Source organism: Nematolebias whitei, chromosome 5 (assembly GCF_014905685.2).
Source record: "Nematolebias whitei isolate Nwh7 chromosome 5, NemWhi1, whole genome shotgun sequence".
Lineage (NCBI taxonomy): Eukaryota > Metazoa > Chordata > Actinopteri > Cyprinodontiformes > Rivulidae > Nematolebias > Nematolebias whitei.
In genome coordinates, this window is record NC_056502.1 from 13,174,850 (window position 1) to 13,194,774 (window position 19,925).

At 38.9% G+C, this 19,925-nt stretch overlaps 1 protein-coding gene across 1 annotated transcript in view; it reads right to left on the reverse strand.

Annotated features, from left to right (window-relative positions):
* tmem145 (transmembrane protein 145) overlaps positions 1 to 19,925 on the reverse strand; it is a 46,486-nt gene that overhangs the window by 11,362 nt on the left and 15,199 nt on the right. The window contains exons 2-7 of the mRNA XM_037676175.1: positions 16,498 to 16,572; positions 15,235 to 15,312; positions 12,526 to 12,612; positions 11,756 to 11,857; positions 695 to 779; positions 266 to 337 (exon numbers count right to left, since the gene is read on the reverse strand). Coding sequence (XP_037532103.1) covers positions 266 to 337; positions 695 to 779; positions 11,756 to 11,857; positions 12,526 to 12,612; positions 15,235 to 15,312; positions 16,498 to 16,572 — 499 coding nt within the window. The remainder of the gene's footprint in view (positions 1 to 265; positions 338 to 694; positions 780 to 11,755; positions 11,858 to 12,525; positions 12,613 to 15,234; positions 15,313 to 16,497; positions 16,573 to 19,925) is intronic.

Sequence of the window (19,925 nt, forward strand, 5' to 3'; positions counted from 1 at the left end):
AGCCCTACTTTGACCATTTTCCTCCTGCTTTTATGTCACGTGGGCTCAACCGTGACAAACTCTTAGCACAAGAATGAACTACAGCAGTCTTCACATAAAAATAAAAACATGAGAACTTACTCCTATCCCATCAAGAAAGCATGTAGATTTTAGCATTGGGGTTTAAAAAGTCCATTAAATGACTGCTGTGAGCTTTGAACATCTGAATAGATGGTCTTGAAGGGAAGGAGAGTGACTACCGGTAAGTAGAAAATGTGGTACTTACAGGCAAAGTAACAGGACAGGAGGAACACCAAGAAGAAGATAACCAGGAACGTGATGTCTGTCTCCAAGATTCCTGTGAACAAAAGTTACGAGTAGAAGAAGAGGTATATTATGATGAGAATTAAAAAATATGATAATGAAGACAAATTGATTAGTTTAGGAACAGAGAGATGTAGTTACAGTACAAGCAGAGTGTGAGTGATCGAGAGGGCCATTGAAGACGTTAGAATAATTCATTTAGAAGATACATGAGCATCTTCTTTTCATCTCGCTTTCCCCGTTCATCCATCATCATTAATTCATTCAGCCGTTTGTTCATTATTGCAATTTGTTCAGTGCAGTGGGCTTTATTGGCCGTGCTAAGTGGTGTTGGCTTGTGCCATTGGCGATTCGTTCTATAATCCCTCTCATTCGGTCTAATGGCTCTTACCAAACTCATCTGCAGAGAAATGCTGTGTCCAGAAAGACTGGCCATTGGTCAGTTTCATCTCGTACTCCAGTTGCAAACCATCGCCCTGCAAAAACAAAGAAGAAACGCAAAGCGGGGGCAATGCCTTTGATTAAAAATATATTCTCTTGCATCATTATACAAGCTTTGTGATCTGTACAGAAGATGATTAATGCTTCTAGCTGTAGTGGACAATTCTGCAAGTTGAACTGGCAGCAAAAGGTAATGACTTATAGATTTATATTTAAACTCTCTCAGGACAGTTCACTTTTCACTAGAAGACTGAAAATTGATATTTATTGGGCTTATTAGAAGAGAAAAAATATGATCTGGAGTTAAAAGCCACCACACACAGTTTACAGTTAAATTCTAGGGACCTGAGTTAACGTGAATCAGACAGCTGAAATATCTAAATTAAAAGGTCTGCGTTGGTAAAAAAAAAATAATAATAAAAAAACAAGAAGTGTTTTACCAATGAAGTCAACTGTTTTTATGCACTCATTAGCCACAATGGTAAAACTTCTGACAGGACAGAATACCAGTCAACAGGGCATGGCATAGTGCATAATTACACAGATCAATCACAAATGATAAAACCATATGTTGAACAAGAGTACCGTACTTTTCACTGTATAAGTTGCACATTTTTGCATAAATTAGCATGCCCTGCAATATTTACACCTAAATGACTTATTTATGTTTTTTCCCATATTTATAACCTCATTTTTGGCTGGGATCTGACGATTTCATTCATTCTGACATGGAAAATATTGAACACTACCATTTTTCAGCTGCTAGAGGGCGCTCGAGTAATATGGCAAGCCAAGTGTCTTATTAATAGGTAAAAATGGCTATTAATGAGACACTTGGCTTGCCATAGCAGCCACCTTCGTCTTGCTTGGAACTCCTGGAGTAAACCTTAAATCAGCTGCATTTCGTCGCGTCACCCAGGTGAAATGCAGCTGATTTGACCATTAAAGTGCATTTATTAAGGAAAAGTTCAACTAAGACACACCTTTACTATAATGTCGAGCAAACAAATAATTATTTTTAGGTGATTATCTTGTTAAATTTTGAAGAAATGCGCAGCAAATCCTCCCTCTGCGTGCTCCCGCAGCCGCTAATCGGCTTTTGAAATGCAGCTGATTTGACCGTCAAAGTGCATTTATTAAGGAAAAGAAGGACTGAGACACACCTTTGCTATAATTTCGAGCAAACATTTAATTGTTTTTAAGTGTTAATCTTGTTAAATTCTTGTTAAAGTCCTCCCGTGCATGCTCCCGCGGCCATCATTTGGCAGCCAATCGATTTTTGGCACAACACCGGCCCACAATTCCAGGTTGTCAGTGGAGACGCATAACAAACATGACGCGTCACTGGTGACATATAATAGATGCATCATATACAGAGAAGTGATGCGTTTATGTCTTTTCCCACTTTATTAGACATATTTGGACAGATGCGACTTACACGGCGGTGTGATGTGTACGGCAGCAAGTACAGTAGGTTCAATTTGTGCTGCCAATTTAGCTCTGACAGTTAAGGCATTGACCTCTGTGTATGCTGTAGTCTCACAAAGAGGACAGCAATGAAGGACATAGACTGGACGTTCCCCAAGGATGTTTGCCTGGACTGGAGTCAAGAGTTTGGAGCTTCTTTGTCATATTTTTGGGTTCTGGCATTGCTGTGATTGTTACTTTGAAATGCAACAACCACACATGACCTAAACTCACACAACCGTCCAAGGTTACAACGCTCACTAGAGTTGTGCATCTCTGGTCTGTGGCCAATCTGTCCCACTGCCAACGATTCAATTCACCGAAGACACATGAGCAGCAAAGCTCAGTCCAGCGCAATGAAATTCATTTTTCAATCACAATGTATTCATTGTGAGTTCTGATCCAACACAATGTGGATAAAAATAAAGCAAAGGGTTATTGATCATTTTTATTATGTTAACAATTTTTTGTTAATCTTGTAATGACTTTTGTTTTACAGTTCCAGTGCACTTTCATTACACCTGGCTCACAATTGCCAAAAACCTGAGTGGGCTGAATCAAACAGCTAAAATACTTGAAGCAGTGTTTTAAATTGAGGCACCAGAAGATACTTTCTATTTTTTTAATCTGTGTCATCATCCTTAATTTAGCTGATTAATTTTGTCCCTTATTCCCCGAATCACATGCTGCAGAAATGTTTTCACTCGTGTCCATTCCCCAAACAAAACTGCCATGAAGAATTCATTTGTAGCTTCTGGCTCCAGTGGATGTTCATCTTTGTTGTTGTCATTTATTTTGATGAGATGGGTATAATAACTAAAACCCCAGGATGTCACATTTTAAACAGCAAAACAAAGATTTCTTTTAACTGTTCCTGGTATGTGAAAGCAAAAACCATCCACATGTTTTTGGGGAGGACCAGGCTGCTGATTTATCTGTTGAGTGTAATTGTGTTATGTAGCCAGAAAGTCTCCCGGCTGATCTGGAGCACTTCGGTATCTCCCAAATGAAAGGAAGAAGTTAGTGGATGGGGAAAAAGTTCATTGAGCTTCTAATACAAGTATGACCCACATTAGAAAGAGTGGATCAGATTGAATTTTCTTCTTCTTAATGTTGTTAGAAAGTTATTCATGTTTTTAAATTTTTCATAATGTAAAATCCATTATTTGTTAGTCTGTCAGTCTAAGACATTCTACAATGCTAAATTAGGAAGGAATAAAAGATTTGATAAATATGCAAGAACAAGCAAATAAGAAAATAATTCACTCCTCAAAGTAAACTGCCTCTGGAATAATGTTATATTTGGCAGTAGCACAAACAAATGCATCAAACTAAAGTGAACTTGGGAGGTGAGGGGGAAGAAGAGGGATGGGGAGCAGTGAACAAGAGAAAGGGCACAGAGATGGGTTGACAATCAGAGCAAAGGGAGCTCATTTCACACACACAAGTTCAAAGCTGATGGAGTTTGTGCTTGTTGCAGTGGAGCAAGGGAACAGAGAAAGGGAAGGGGTAAAAAAAGACTTTGATTTCATTTGGCAGACTGAGACTCCATTTTACTCCCTCTATCAAAAAGGGCGAGAAGCATGGAGCGTGCACTGCCACAAAATCAATACAGACATAAAGAGCAAGGAGACAGAGATAAAGAGAGTGATAGATGTGAGGAAAGTTTAAAATAAAGCTGGAGCGAAAGGACAAATGAAGAAAAAGGAGAAAATGCAAAAGGTGGAAAGTGAGACGGATGCACAAGAGATGGAATGATGAAGAAGAGCAGCAGGAATTCTCTCTGCAGGACAGAAAAAGTCACAGAATGAGTTTGAAGCTGATGGTTGGTTTCAGGCATAAAAGCCACCTGACTGACTGCACTGATATCAAACACTGAGGGGGTTCTTGCATAGAAATCTGCATTTTTACACTTTGTGTGCACTTGGAATGCTGATAACTGCATCTTAAAAAGACTTCTGAGAATATTGAGATTTTGTTCTGTGCAAATTGCTTCTCTAAAAAATGAGGTTAGAAGTTGCACAGATAATCACACTGAGCCCCTGGAACAAAAGCATGGCTGAGCTTTTTATTCCTATATGTGGATGATAAACATGACATTCCAAAGGAAAACAGTGTTACAAAACAAATTACTGTGCAACGTAACGTACTGCTGAATATATAAATTTGAGAGTACACAAAAAACATGAAATATTTTGAATTTTAACTTAGCAAAAATATTACCCAAAATCAACTTAATATATTCCCTGTCTTGCCCTTTAAATGTCCAAATGGTTGGTATGGTTCATGTTAATTCTACTAATGGGTGAACAAACTTTCCATTTAGCGGATTAGTATTTTCACTTACTTTGAAAACCTTTAGTGGAATTAGCTTCAGCTACATTTTAATCTGGTAAAATTAAGTCTGCTATTTTTTAAAGACAGTTCTCTGCACTAAAAGCATACAGGAGATGATGATGATTTACACGGAGCGATGCTATGCTATGCAAGGCTAAGCAAAGCTAAGCGCAACCCTGTGACATCATCACCCTTAAAGTTCTTGTCCCCCTCATATCAACCATAAACAGTCTCTGGACTCGTGGTGTCAGTTTACAGCCGATAACAGAGAGTTTAACATGAATGCCAAACCAAACCAGAACCGGACAATAACATGAAAAGCCCATTTTCACACTCAGAAACTTCGTAAACAGTCAGAAACGTTGCACACATAAGTTGGAATTATGCCGCTGCGATGAGCCCAGATTCTGACCAGTCCACGTTTTTATGCAGATTAAACAGCATTCAGTTCAACACTCGTCTTCTGGTCACCATTAAACACAATGCAGAATAAACTATAAGAAGAATAAAAACAAACTGACGGGTTGATATTATTTGGAGCGAGCTGAATGAATGTCCGGCCAAGTTTAGCACGGTTACACAGCACGGTTTTCTCTTTGCTGGATTTGAATATCCTCGTCTGTCCTGCCCCAACCTCTTCACCTCCAGTTTTTCCTCAATAGACATTAAGGAAAAAGGGTTATTGATTAAATAATCCACATCGTTTATGCTAATATTGCTCGCCATTGCGCCTACTCAGTCTACACCAAACCACGCCTACATACACTCATGCTCGAGGTACGTTATTGTATGTCCATTCTCACTGGATGAATCCTGTGACCGCAAGCTGACCCTGGACTGACCAAAATTAGCCCCAATGAGCCGCAAACCAAGTGGGGCGTGGCAAGACGTCTGTCAATCTTTCTGAACCATGACGGAACAGTAACAGAATGGGGCTGTCAGAATTTAGCCCTTTGGAACGACCCTGGGATTTTTCCCAGGGGGTGTGACACCAGTTTTGTTGTAAATTTAACAAAATGTGACATTATTTCTAAAATGTATTTATTTTTAAGTTGTTATTTTTAAGTTTTTATTTTTATTTTTTAACATCTTTATTGTAAATGCCAGGAGGGAGGGCGTGGCCCTCTTAGCCCACAGATACCAGCCATGACTGATTCCAACCCAGCAAGCTTTGAAATGCTCACACTGTCTGTGGGACAGATAGCTCCCTGGACTACGATGTTTGCAGATGACACTGTGATCTGTAGTGAGAACAGGGATCAGGTGGAAGAGAACTTGGAGAGGTGGAGGTATGCACTTGCAAGAAGAGGAATGAAAGTCAGCCGTAGTAAGAGAGTACATTTGTGTGAATGAGAGGGAGGCTGATGGAACAATGAGGCTACAAGGAGCAGAGGTCACAAAGGTGCAGGACTTCAAGTACTTGGAACAATGAGGCTACAAGGAGCAGAGGTCACAAAGGTGCAGGACTTCAAGTACTTGGGTTGGACTGTCCAGGAAAATGAGGAGTGTGATAAAGGGGTGAAAAAGTCCAGGCAGGATGGAGAGGATGGAGAAAAGTTTCAGGAGTGATTTGCAACAAAAGGGTCAGCAAAGATCAAAGGAAAATTTTACAGGACAGTAGTGATACCAGCTATGTTGTAATCTGGAGAGAGTGGTATTGACAAAAAGACAGGAGAAAGAACTGGAAGTGGCAGAAATGAAGATGGTGAGGTTCTCCTTAGAAGTGACAAGAATGGATAAGATTAGGAATGAGATCATCAGTGGTACAGCACAGGTTAAACAACTGGGAGATAAAGTTGAGAGGTCAGACTGAGATGGTTTGGTCATGTCCAGAGGAGGGACAGTGGGTATATTGGTAGAAGGATGTTAGAAGCTGCCAGGAAAAAGACAAAGATAAGCTATATGGATGCAGTTAGAGAGGACATGGAGGTAGTTGGAGTGAGGACAGAGGATGCAGAGGACAGAGTGAGATGGAAGAGGATGACTCACTGTGGAGACCACTGAAGAGGGAAAAGCCGAAAGAAGAAGAAGACACTGTTTCTGGGACGTGACACTCTCATACATTTCACACACCTTTCATTTAATACAAATACATTTATTGCAGAGAGATTTCTGAGGATGAAGCACAGCAACTTTGTAGTTAGTTAGTAAAAGTAATTAACCACAAGAGGATTGCCAAAGTGAGTTAATTCATTATAGTAAATAACACGAAGGAGACGTCCGACACACAATGAATGCATCACTCTGCTTCAGCGCAGCAGCGTTTTGCCCCCCCTCTTTGGTTCAGATGGACTGGAATAATTTCTGAAAGCTCACTTCTGAACAGGACATGGACACTTTATAGGTGATTTATGAACTGTTTTGAGTTGTGTTCACTTACAACGTTGTCACATTACAGACAGCAAAGCTATTTATTTATTCTAATGCTAATGAATTATCGGTTAGCAAAGCTACCTTTTTGGTTAGCTGTGCTCACCCCACTGTATCCAACTATTACCTCCTTCCTTTCTTTCTTATAAATAAATAAATAGTTGAACTATTTGCCTTTTTGATTAGTTCTTTTGTTCCCCAACAAACAAATTCAGTCTGCTAAATCACCATGAAAAATATAAGCCTCCAAAATGGCTGAATTCTATGGTTCAAGCATAGATTAAAGCTATGGTTATCATCCAAGTTGGCTTTTTATTTAGTACAGGTGTGGAAATTTAGACCTTAAATGTTAAATATATCTGACCCCCAATTTTATTTTCTTAAATAGAAACCAAGCTTATTTTTCTTAAAAATAACCCAAAGTAAACCAAATCTAATGTGATACCCGAAATAATATTAGAATTTCTATAACAGTTCAAAGCTTCTCCGAGCACAAATAAAACTTTTCCCTAATCTTCATATAATTCTGAGAAGTAAAACACATTTTTAACATGTCATAAATAATTCTACCAAGGCGTTCATCTAGATTTAAGTACCTGACTGCAGGAAACTGCTCCCTGATCACCAGGGAAGTATTAGAGAGGACAGTTGATAAAGCCCGGCTCACTGCTGGGCCTTTAATTCACGCTCAGGGCTTTAAAGGCAAATGAAAGGATTTAAAAACAAGCTCTGATAAACAGCTGCGCAAAGGACAGTGCTTTGTTACCAACAAAATTGTCCTGAAGAGACTCAATTTTCCATTTATGTAAATTCAGAGACTAATCCCAGTACAAGAAAAGTAGCATTGCACAAAGGCTATTAAAATGTGTTATGGAACTGTAATAGTTGATGCTTTAATTAATATTGCCACCATTTTGTCATTATAGTGAGTTTCATGTTTATGTGGCGTTACATTTGGATTATTTTTAGTACTAATTAGCATTTTTATATTATTACTTCAGATTCTAGGAACTTAAAAATAAAACATTCAGATAGTTTAACATTACCTTTCACTATAATTTGGATTATGAAACATTTAAACCAATATTATAGTCACATTTTATAGTTGCAAGAATCCAATGTCATTGTTATTCTGTATTTACTCTAAGCAACAAAATCATCTTGTCTGTTCATTTCCTGTATGGGTGCATAAATCACCCATAAGGCCTGTAATGGTGTCAATTCCTCCTGTTATTTCTTATTTATTACCCTTCAGAACAGCTTTTCAAGTCTACCTGGCACCCCATCTGGCACAGAGGAAGAACTTGCTCTTGTGTGATGATTGCAAGTCTCATTCTAGTCCCCCCAGCTTGTGCAAATTAACAACTGCTTTATTTTCAGTTTTTTTCTGGCTGCCCAATAGGGTGATCTTGTGTTATTAACGAGAATTCTGCTCAGAATAATGAGGCTGAATTTGATTACGGCTTCTTAAAAGGTTTTCATTTTCTTTCAGTTTGAAAGACCACAAGACTAAACACTGACAAGTTGTTGGGTTCAATGACAAGTAATGAAGCTGAGTTAATCTGTATAATGCCCATTTCTAAATAGGGGTGTCTAATTAGTTCTGCCAGCAAGTGATAACACCACCTCATCAAAATGCTGACAAAAGAAAATGGGTCTATTTTCGTTTTTAAGAATGCAAAATTATGTGTAGGGTTTTTTTTGTTTCACAAACAGAAAAAAAAACACATTTGTAAAATTGGTTAATTTATTAATTATTATTATTTTATTAACTTTTATTTAACCATGGGAGAACTGAGCCTGAAGGCAGCCTCACATGCATGTTTTTGGTCTGTGGGAGGAAAGCGGAGTAGCCGGAGAAAACCCACGCAAGTACAAGAAGGACCTGCAAACTCCACACAGAAAGGCCCCATGTCCAACTGGGGATTGAACCCAGGACCTTCTTGCTGTGAGGCAACACTGCCAACCACTGATCCGTTGTGCTGCCGAGTTACCGTATTTTTCGGCCTGTAAGTCACAGATTTTTGCATAATTTACATGCCCTGCGACTTATAAACCGAAGCGACATATGGATTTTCCCCCATATTTATTCACCAATTTTTGGCTGAGATATGACCGTTTTCATTCATTCTGACATTGAAAATATTGAACACTACCATTTTCAGCCGCTAGATGGCACTCAAGTGGTATGACATGCCGTTGTGTCATGTAATAGGTAAAAGTGGCTATTAATGACACAATCGGCTTGCCAAAGTCTGCCACATTCGTCCAGCTCCGGGATCATCCCTGGAGCAACCGTCGAATCAGCTTCGTTTCGCTGCACCACCCCAACGAAATGCAGCTAATTTGACCATTGAAGTGCATTTATTAAGTAAAAGTTCAACTGAGACACAGCTTTGCTATAATGTCGCGCAAACAAATAACTGTTTTAGGTGCTTATCTTTTACTATTTCCTTCCTGATTTCCTCCCTCTGCGCACTCCTGGAGCACTGAGGCAGCAAATACTTTTGAAATGGAGCTGATTTGACCGTCAAAGTGAATTTATTAAGTAAAAGTTAAACTGAGACACACATTTACTATAAAGTCGAGCAAACAAATAATTGTTTTTAGGTGGTTATCTTGTTAAATTTCGAAAAAAGACACAGCGACTTGTCCCTCTGCGTGCTACTTCCGCATATCGGCTTTTGAAATGCAGCTGATTTGACTGCCAAAGTGCATTTATGAAGGAAAAGGTGGACTGATATGCACCTTTGCTATAATTTCGAGCAAACAAATAATTGTTTTTACTGTTGATCTTGTTAAATTCTTGTTAAAGTCCTCCTGTGCACGTTCCCACAGCCGCCATTTGGCAGCCAATCGATTTTTGGCACAACACCGACCCACATTTCCAGGTTGTCAGAGGTGACGCATTATAGATGCGACTTATACAGCGAAGCAATGAATTTATGTTTTTTTCCACATTATTAGACATATTTAGACTGATGTGACTTATAAGGTGGTGTGACGTGTACTGCGGAAAATATATTCTGACAATTTACTTGTTTCAAGAACCACCGTCCTGCCACAGGTTCACTGCTCCTTAATTGGTACTACTGCATCATAGGTATTTTATTAAACGAAAGTAGAATTTATTAACAAAAATACATTCAATTTTCTAAAAACTAAATAAATGAAAGCAATCGGGTAAGAAGACATGGGTTAAAAAAAAACACAATTAGGAAAAGGTTGACAGAGAGAAACAGCAGAAGCAGAGGTAAATAGACATGACATGGTGTGGAGCGTGTCACAGCATGGTGAAAGCGTTGAAAGAGAGCATGACACTGCCAGAGATTGTGTGCGACAGCAGGAGGAAAGATGAAGAAGCAAAAAGGAAGAGAGAGGGCGAAGAGTGAGATATAAGGGATGGAAATTGGCTGCAGGACGCAGCACGCATATGTCCACAAGAGAAGAGAGGAGTTTTTATACACAAATCCAGCAGCATTAGGCAGCTTGTCTTTCAGCGGACGTTGGCGTGACACTAAACCACACTCTGCAGGAAGCATCCATTCTAATCATATCCTCTCTCAGCCAGCATGCTCAAAAAACAATCCTCCACCCCACAAAAAATATATTCAAGGGCACAAGTTCTCACACACAATTACACCCAGAATCCCGAACGTTGCTGGTGTAACAAGATGTCATAACCAGGAACAACGTGACGCAGACTACATTCAGTAGAAAATGTATTTATTTTCACTGTCATAACATCATTAAAACGCTGCAGAACAACAACACACACAAACCTACTGCAAGGATTTGTCCTCGTCTCATGCCCCGGGCGAAGAAGCATGCATCATCTCTGAGCTATCATTAGCGACCTCATGATTTCTAGATCAAGTTCTCCAGTCCAGAAACTCTTCAGCAAACACATAGTAACCACCACTTTACTCCTCATCTCCCAGAACAAAACCGTGTTCAATTAACAAAAAAAAAACAAAAAAACTGTCCATATAACAGCCTAACCAACAGGCTACAGCAAACCCCCCACCCCCACCCCCAAAAATGCATGCACAGCACAGTTTAGGCTTTGCTGCAGAAAGAAATGTATTCAGTCGTTAGACCAGAAAGGAATTCAAAATCAGACAAAGAATCTGTTGTAATGTATGATCAGCTGAAATATTTATAAGACGTAGAATTGTGTATTCTGAGTTTTCCTGCACTGGGATCAGTTTTTTGAGGTGTGGAACAGGAGAGAGGCTGATACATGCATCCATTCATCTGTGACAGGAATTCAGATGACCACAGGAAGTCACAGAGTTACCTTCCCTCGCAGTATTCAGGCCTATTAAAGATTATGCCCACATTTTAAATTTAGCATGGTGCATTTGGCTCAGATGGGAATGAATACACCCGGGCAAAAATTATGTTCCGAGTTGATTTAAAATTCATAGGAAGGCAGCATAAAATCTGCCTTAAAATAACCAGCCTTTCAGTAAGCCTCACTCGGGTGATGCTGAGCTTTTCCACAAAAAAAAAACCCATAAGAATTCTGATTCTGCTACCTGTGCTCACAATCTGTTCAAGCTTTCTATTCAAAAAAGAAGAGAGTCTTGTACATAATGTTAAAATAACAAAATCAGCTTCTTTCCTGATATTTTATGAATGCAACACAGGTAATCTATTGCTGATGCATAGACAAGACGCCATTTTTCTAAACAGAATCAACATAAATTTAAAGGGCATATTACATGAGCCTGCACTCCTTGTACGTGACCTTGTAAACAGCCTGGCAGTAAAACCATTCTTTTTAAACAGAAAGCCAATATAATGTCAGAAAGGGTCGGAGGTCAGCGCTTACCCCACACTTGCTGAGAGCAATGTACCACCATCTCTCCCTCACCGAGCGGAAACTGCGACCACCCACGCAGCTCAGAACCTCCTCGTTGCCATCATCCTCCACCTAGAAAATCCAAAGGAAGGAGAAATGTATACACAAAGGATGTTGTTATTCCAAACAGGCAGCACATTTTTACCTCAGAGACACTGACTTGTCACACTAGACTATGAGCCTGAGACATCAAGACGCATGCATATTTCACACCCCAATATAGTCTGAAATGTCACAAACAAGATCCACTAACCACCCCAACAACAGAATCATGCTGGCAGTCACACGTCTTAATGCAATAAACAAGCTGGCTCACTTGTTGGAAACGAGAATTAAACCAAAGGAAAACAGGGAGGAGAGATCTTTTGGGATCAACAGTGAAAACATGTAAATTAGAATGTTATGAAAACACATTATGGGCCATTAGTTCTCACATTCCCTCCCATCTTCATCCAAGTCTTTCGTTCCGTTTTACATATTTCTGTGCTGATTTGCATTCCAAAACATTGTGCGTTAGGGAAGGCGAAAACATGTTCAAATGTCTGGTGATAAAACGAAAATGATGTGGATCGCTGCAACTGATAAATACGCTGCATGTCAGAGCAGAGCAGGGTCAAAGTTCAACCAAATTTACAAAACAGCATCCAGACACTGTAAACAGATTTTTTTCTCCCCATATTAGTTATAAAACACTGTTCAGTTCAGCCGTGTGAATAAAGGGAACGTGTTTGTGTTCTCACCACACATCCCGACCAGGTGTAGCGCGTGGTGAGATTGATGACCTGGTTATTTTCAGGCCTCAGCACTGCTTCCTTCTGGTAACAGTTCTGCCAATGACGCACACAAAAAAAGAACTCAAAACATCTTTAAAGCGTTAAAAAATGCACTCAAAATAAATACAGACAGATTTGCAGTGCAGGCAGTGGCTGCTGTGGAACAATGTTTTTTAAAACCTTTATTTGATACTTCTTTAATAAAAAGCAGGTTCGCTGCAGTTTAATACATAATCAATCTTACACAAAGCAGTCAATGCAATGATAAACAAATGCTGACTCAAATTCAGCCGTTTTTGCCTCGTTGTTCTTATTGGATTGCTGTAATTTATCAGATTAAAATAACATCAGCATTACATATTGATATCTTACCTCCTATTTCTTCTATATAAAAAACACCATACATAAACATGAGTAAAGATTTGCAAAAACTTGTCCTGAACTGGTATTATTGCTAAACTGGGGGGTTTAGATTAGGAAAACAAACGCATAAAATAAAAGGAGTATTTCTTGAAAACGTCACTGAAAATGTTTTGGGGTTCGTCTCTGATCACTCCAGCAGCTGGAGTAAAAACGCACTCCTCTGTCCTTTCCTTTTTGATGGGTTTGTTCACGGGTGAGTTGTTAATATTACTGTAAAATGTCAAGCGGAGAAAGAAGACCAGAATGTCTGAATCTGGAAATCTGAGACCAGAATCTCACAGCGAGCTGAGAAATGATGTGACGCTTGTAAGCGCACTGCAAACATCTCTACACGTCGTCACATCCAGGTGTCAGAAGTTGTCAGGCAGAGGATCACGCCTCTAACCAAATGACTTGAGAACATGAGCCATGAAATGAAAGAGATCGGAGTTGATGAGTAAGATGTTTAATCATCTGAGCAGGATTTTTATAAGCACCTGAAAACCCTGCTCTAATATCACACATATCAATTACCCTGTTAACATGTAGAATATAAATAGCTTCAATCAGATATTATTAATTAGCTGTGAAATCAATTCAATGTTGATGATAAATGTAGGTTATGCATCTCATCGTATCAGCTACAAGCCAATACTAAGAATCCATGCATGCTGGTTGGACAGCTGTGTCTGAAAGCAAAGAGTTTAACCTTAGATCTCAATCCATGCACACAAACAGATGGTAAATGAAAACTGCATAAAACAGGATGAGCAGAGAATTTTTTGCCTCTTTGTTGGCATGCCCTTTTAAAAAACAACAACAGAACTCAACTAATGACTCTCAACTTCAAAATATCCTGTCATTTCAAGTGAGGAGAGCAGAAATTATAGCATTCCCATACATAGTTTTGTACTGAAGTGAATAAAACAGCAACTGACATTTATTATTTTTTTATATAAATAAATAGGGTGTGCACCTGAATGACAACCTCAGCTGGGGAAACAACACAAAGTCTAATCAAGAAAGCTCATCAGAGACTCGACTCCCTCAGGCGGCTGAGGCGAGCTGATCTGGGAAGCTCAGTCCTCACCTCCTTCTACAGGTGTGCAGTGGAGAGCATCCTGTGCTCCAGCATCAACGTGTGGCATGGAGGCTGCACAGCTGCAGAAAGAAAAGCTTTGCAGAGAGTGGTGAAGGCTGCACAGAAGTCTGTTGGAGTCAGCCTCCCAACCATCACAGACATTTACACCTCTAGATGCAGGAAGAGGGCCACCTGCACCATGAAGGACTACACTCATCCAGTACACACACTTTTTCACCGCTCCCATCAGGCAGATGTTGAAAAGCATTAAGTGTAGAACCACTAGACTGAGGAACAGCTTGTACCCTGAAACTGTTAAGACTCATGAATCTCTAACCAGATAAATCACTGCAATGACACTTTATTTCTGCTGCTGATTTATTACCCATAAGCTGCTATATTCATACCCATCTGCTCACAAAAGACTCATGTTCAGGCTGCTGTTTAATACACCGCATTATATTACATTATTATGGTTTATCGTATATCTTAGATCCTTGTACAAACTGAGTGTTCTTCCAAGACGAGCTGGGCTCACCCTGAAGGACTGTGTGGAGATCAGTCAGCAGAGGGACTCAAAAAGGAGAGTCGCAGCTCTTCTGCACAGAAGCAAGTTCAAGTGGTTTGGGCATTTGGTCAGAATGCCTTCCGGACACCTTACAGGGGAGGTGTTTTGAGCACATCCCACCAGGAGGAGGCCTTAGGGCAAGCCTCGGACATGCTGGCGACATTATCTCATGGCTGATTTGGAAGCACTTCCGAGCCCCAGAAGAGCTGGAGGAGGTGGTTGTGATCAGAGAGGTCTGCTCAGTTTTTCCTCAATAACAACATCCCAGATAAATACCGGTATACGATTTCCTTTGGTAAAAACTTGTTTAAAATCTAAAGTTGCAAACAAATCTTCTTTCAAGCTCCCATTGGACGTTAAGCACAAGCAGCTGAGGCTGATTCCTACTGCCTCAACCTGCATGTATCATCAATAATATATGATAGAACGGTGAAAAACTTTAAAATTGTTAACTAGAAACTGGAAACCTTGGTTTTATCTGAGCAGGATAAGAAGTTTACAACCCTCTGGCTAAATTTAAATTGTGAAAGTTTAATAAATCTTTGCCGTGACGTGTGAATAAGCAGTGACTTTCTCTTATTCTGGGTTGTCAAATAGATGATGCAGAAGAGTGTCAGAATCCCACCTTTTCAGACTTCTTGTACACAGCTGGCCACTGAGAGCTGTCATCAAAGTAGAGCAATATGTTCTGACAGCAGCGAGACTGCACAGGAGAGAGACAGGGACACAAAGAGAGGCTGCATTGATAAGAGGAGTCAGTCGGACAAGTTGAGTTTCATGGGACTAAATTGGTTCCACAGTCTGCTCCAACACATAAAACAAGGCATGGGGCGAAGAGGAAAAGCAGATTAACAAGACAGACATGGTGAGAAGTAAAAAAATAAAATAAAAACTAAGCTGGATGACATTTTTACACAAAGAACAGTCAGAAATAAGGGAGGAGTATGGGAGCAGAGGTGTCAGTGAATTTAAGAATGAACGAGAGAAAGCCAATTATAAAAATTAAAATATTATATAAAAAACATCTGTTGTGAATTTCACATCAGTGACATGTTATAGTAAAAGTTGCATGAGAAACACGGTATTACAATGTTGTACCACCTCTTCCTTTTTTTAATTATTATTACTATTAACCTTTATTTAACCAGGCTTAACACGCATGTTTTAGGATTGTGGGAAGAAATTGGAGTACTCCGAGGAAACACACGCAAACAAGAGGAGAACATACAAACCACACAGAAAGATCCCAGGTCCAAACTGGGGATTGAACCCAGGACCTTCTTACTGTGAGGTAAAAGTGCTAACCACTAATCCATCGTATGTGTTTTTAAATACTAAGTGGGACTTTGAGAACCAAGAGGATAAATTTTCAAGATTTAATAAAACTATTTTTTACATTTCATGTCCGTAGCAGTTGGTGGCATCATTGAGTTTGAAAAATATTCAGTGTGGTGAGTTCTGAGCTACAGGAACGCAGAAATCGGGTCATGCTGTTGAAATATGAATGCGATAAATGTAAATTCTACCATCAATTGCAAGAGTTGTTTTATATACTGTTATTACTGTTTTCATCCTGGATTTGTTGTTTAAACTTTTAGTTTCTGCCCCCCAACTGTATCATTAATGTCATTGCTCCCATTTTTCCTTTAATTTTCTACTCCTAATAAACTGAAAAGAACATCATTTTAATTTTTTTTAACTACAGTATTCCATTGAAATTAATTATATTTCTGCTATTTAGAATTTGACTATTTCAAATTCGTGAATAAGAGAATTCAGTTTTTTTTTTTTTTCAGGTTTTACACAAGTTTCTGAGGATGTTTTTTTTTTTAAAGAAAAACAATAAAACTTGCAATACAAAAAGAAAACCGTTTATCAATCAGCCTACCTTTGGGTAGCGGAATCGAAAATCCAGCCGCCCAAACTCGGTGAGAAAGCAGAAGCGCGTGAGGAAAACCCAGTCCTGCAGAAACACAAAAAAGAAATGAACACGAGTGGACAAAAATAAATCTATAGTCTCAGCTGAGTTTTTTTTTACTTGTACTTAGCTTCAATAGTGCTGCTACAAGTCAGAGCCAACATGTTGTAATAGGAAGTTCTAGTTCTAGCAAAAGATCTAACAAGAAAAGAAGTTTCAGAAAAGAAAGACATAAAAAGTATGCAAAGACATTTTGGGGGCAATAAAGCAATGAAGGCTAAAAATGAAGGCTTATAACAGCAGGGGGGCAATGTTGAAAAAGACGCAGAGATAACAGAAGTCGGTAGAAGAGCAAAATAAATGAAAGTAGGGAAGTAGTGGCAGGAGGTTAAACTTGTAGAGAGGGTAAACAAAGAAGCCATTAAGATGCTGCTGAGCATATTAATAAGAAAGAAGCAAAAAAAAAAAAAAAACCTGCTCATTCTTAATATTATTCAGCCACCAGCTTGGCAGCATGAGACCAGATATAGTGCTGATGGTGTACTTCGAGGTTACATAAGGCACTGCAGCAGCGTTGGCATGGCTTTTCAGTCACTGGCTGTCTCAGTTCTGTACAGACACATCCTGTGGATACGGATCATATGTGCTGAACACAGCACTAACACTACATCACCAACATGCTGTTTACACTCCTCTCTCAGGATGACTGCCCACAAAGAAGGCCAACAAAAGCAGAAAAAAAAAATAATAATTAGGATCCAAAACAAAATGACATTGCAGCTTCGAGAAATACTAATTGCACACAACAAATATATCATGTGACAAAATAGTAGCACTTTCCTTAGTTTCATTACGATTTAAAATATCTTAGACGAGGGAATTTTAATAAGACTAAATAATTTTGTTTTTATTATTATTATTGCTAATTGAGTCACTGTGTCAAGCTTCCTTCCATGGACTCGATGTATGTACAGCACTGTTGAAAAGAGCAGCTGGAATCATCAAGGACTCACTCCATCCATGTCACTCTCTTATCAGACACAAGACATGTTCATACAACCTGAGACACAGTAGAGCAGATAGCATCATCACCCTGTAAGGGTTTTTAAGTCTTTTCCCTGTCACACTCAGACTGATGGCAAAACAAAAACTACTGATCAGGTGCAATAATAACACTAACTTCACTGGTCATGTGACATGGTGTACTTTCTGTACAGTGTAAAAAGAATCACTTAGTTCTTATTTTAATTATTTAGTGTTGTTTCAGTGTTTGTTGACTATGACTGAGAGATTAAAAGTTCATGCGCAATAATCCATGTAGAAAATCCAACAAAGTTCAGTCAGATCATCTGGACAGTTTCTTTTTACGTTGAGACGTTTCGTCCTTCATCCAAAGGACTTTATCACTCCGAGGAGCCACAAACAGTCCCACAAGCAGCACACTCGCACAGTGGACCAATCAGTTTGCTGGTGACAAGAATTAGGATTATTGAGCATGAACTTTGATGTTTTGAACCACTTTGGCTGTGGTTGCCTCAGAGGAGTCGACAGGGTCTCAGCGGACACTGGAGCCATCTTATCACCATAAAACTGGTTGGTCCATTATGGGAATGCGCTGCTTGTGGGACTCCGTTTGTTTGTGGCTCCTCGGATTGATGAAGTCCTTTGGATGAAGGACGAAACGTCTCAACATAAAAAATTAACCGTCCACATGACCTGACTGATTTTTGTTGGGCTGAGAGAGCTCTGCACAAGAATTCCAACGTGCCTGGATTGTTGGTCTGTGCACAAATGGCAAAGAATTTTGAACTTTGTGAGATTGAGATTATATTTTTAATGCTAATACAATTTACCATTTTGATACATTTATCAGAAAAAGCTTCATAAATGTTTTACAAACTCTTCTTTTATATACTGAAGGATCTCAAAGGTGCACATTTTCTGCTTCCATTTGTCTTGTTTCATTTTTAGAAACATTTATTTCACACAAGTGAGGCTGAGCAAAAACTTTTTACTAGCCAGTAACAGTATGTTGTGCTCAGTTTAATCATTTCCTCTCATAGCAGAGTGGACTTCTACAAAAAGAAAAAAAAAACATATATTACATGAAGGTACTGCACAGTTTGTAGCACCGTCATACAAGAGTGTTATTGTGTTTTCCAACATAACCACTTTCTTTACCATTTCTTACAGTCACTGTCTCACTTCTTCCTAACATTTTGCCTTTATGATGCATTCAACAGCAAATTCAAATTTAGAAATGTTTTAATCGTTGACAAGAGAAAAGGTCATAAAAAGTTTTGATTTCGTAGCATGCAGCCATACAGCCCATATCAGTCTGTAAATGAGGTGCAGTTTTTAAAAAAAGCAGCTTTTGGTCTATCTCAATCGTGAGGTCTGTGTGTAGTTCAGACATCGATCTTACAAAGTACAAAAAAAGTCATTTTAAAGTCTGAATAGAGGCACTACAGTTGCATTTCACAGTGACATGAATGAATAATATCCACACATCAAAAGCATCATTACTTGTCGTTAAAAGGGAAGAAGGGCAGACTTTGGAAAGCTGCAAACAGTAACAAGTAAAAAGAATACAGTGGAGATGTAATAAAACTGGAAAGTGGCACAAAAGTGGGCAGAGGGAAGGGAATGATAAGATTTCTCCATTACAGCTGTAGTCCCTAAACATTATTCCACCCACTCAAAAACAGTTTAAATGAATAAGTGCATGTGTCTATATAAATATTAAAACTTTTTTCCCCTCGTGGAGTGCAAAGGATAAGTATAATACAAGCTGAGGAAAGAACCTGCTCTGTAGTTGGATTATATGACGGTGGATGCATCTTGATGCTTTGCCACATGGCAGCGGGGCGAACAGACTGTGGTTGGGGTGCATACTTTGATTTAGTATTCATTGAGCTTTGAGCAGATACCTAACCTCCGTCATCTAACTGATTATATGCAAATCTGTGCAGTCTGATCCCACTGAACGGCAGCAGCATCCGGCCACCTTTATGACTTTTTTTTACTGTTCGTTAAATCAGCAAAGAGAAGCACAGAAATAAAATTATATTAAAAAAGGCAGTATGTAGTATGAATTTATAACTATAAAGAATATTTGTATAAACCCTGTCCTTCCAATAGAAGGGTAGAATATGGACAAAAAACCTGCACCAAGGTCACTTTATGATCTTTTTTTTCTTTTGGAGGGGGGTTAGTCTATAGATGACCTAATCTATTAACCTAAAGTGCATTTTTTAAACTAGAATACTGAGGAAAAAAAACATATTTTATCAGCTTTCAACACTAAATCTCTGACTTCTGATGAGCTGAGTCTATTCATCTTCAAAGCACTGAAGTTTATATATATATATATATATATATATATATATATATATATA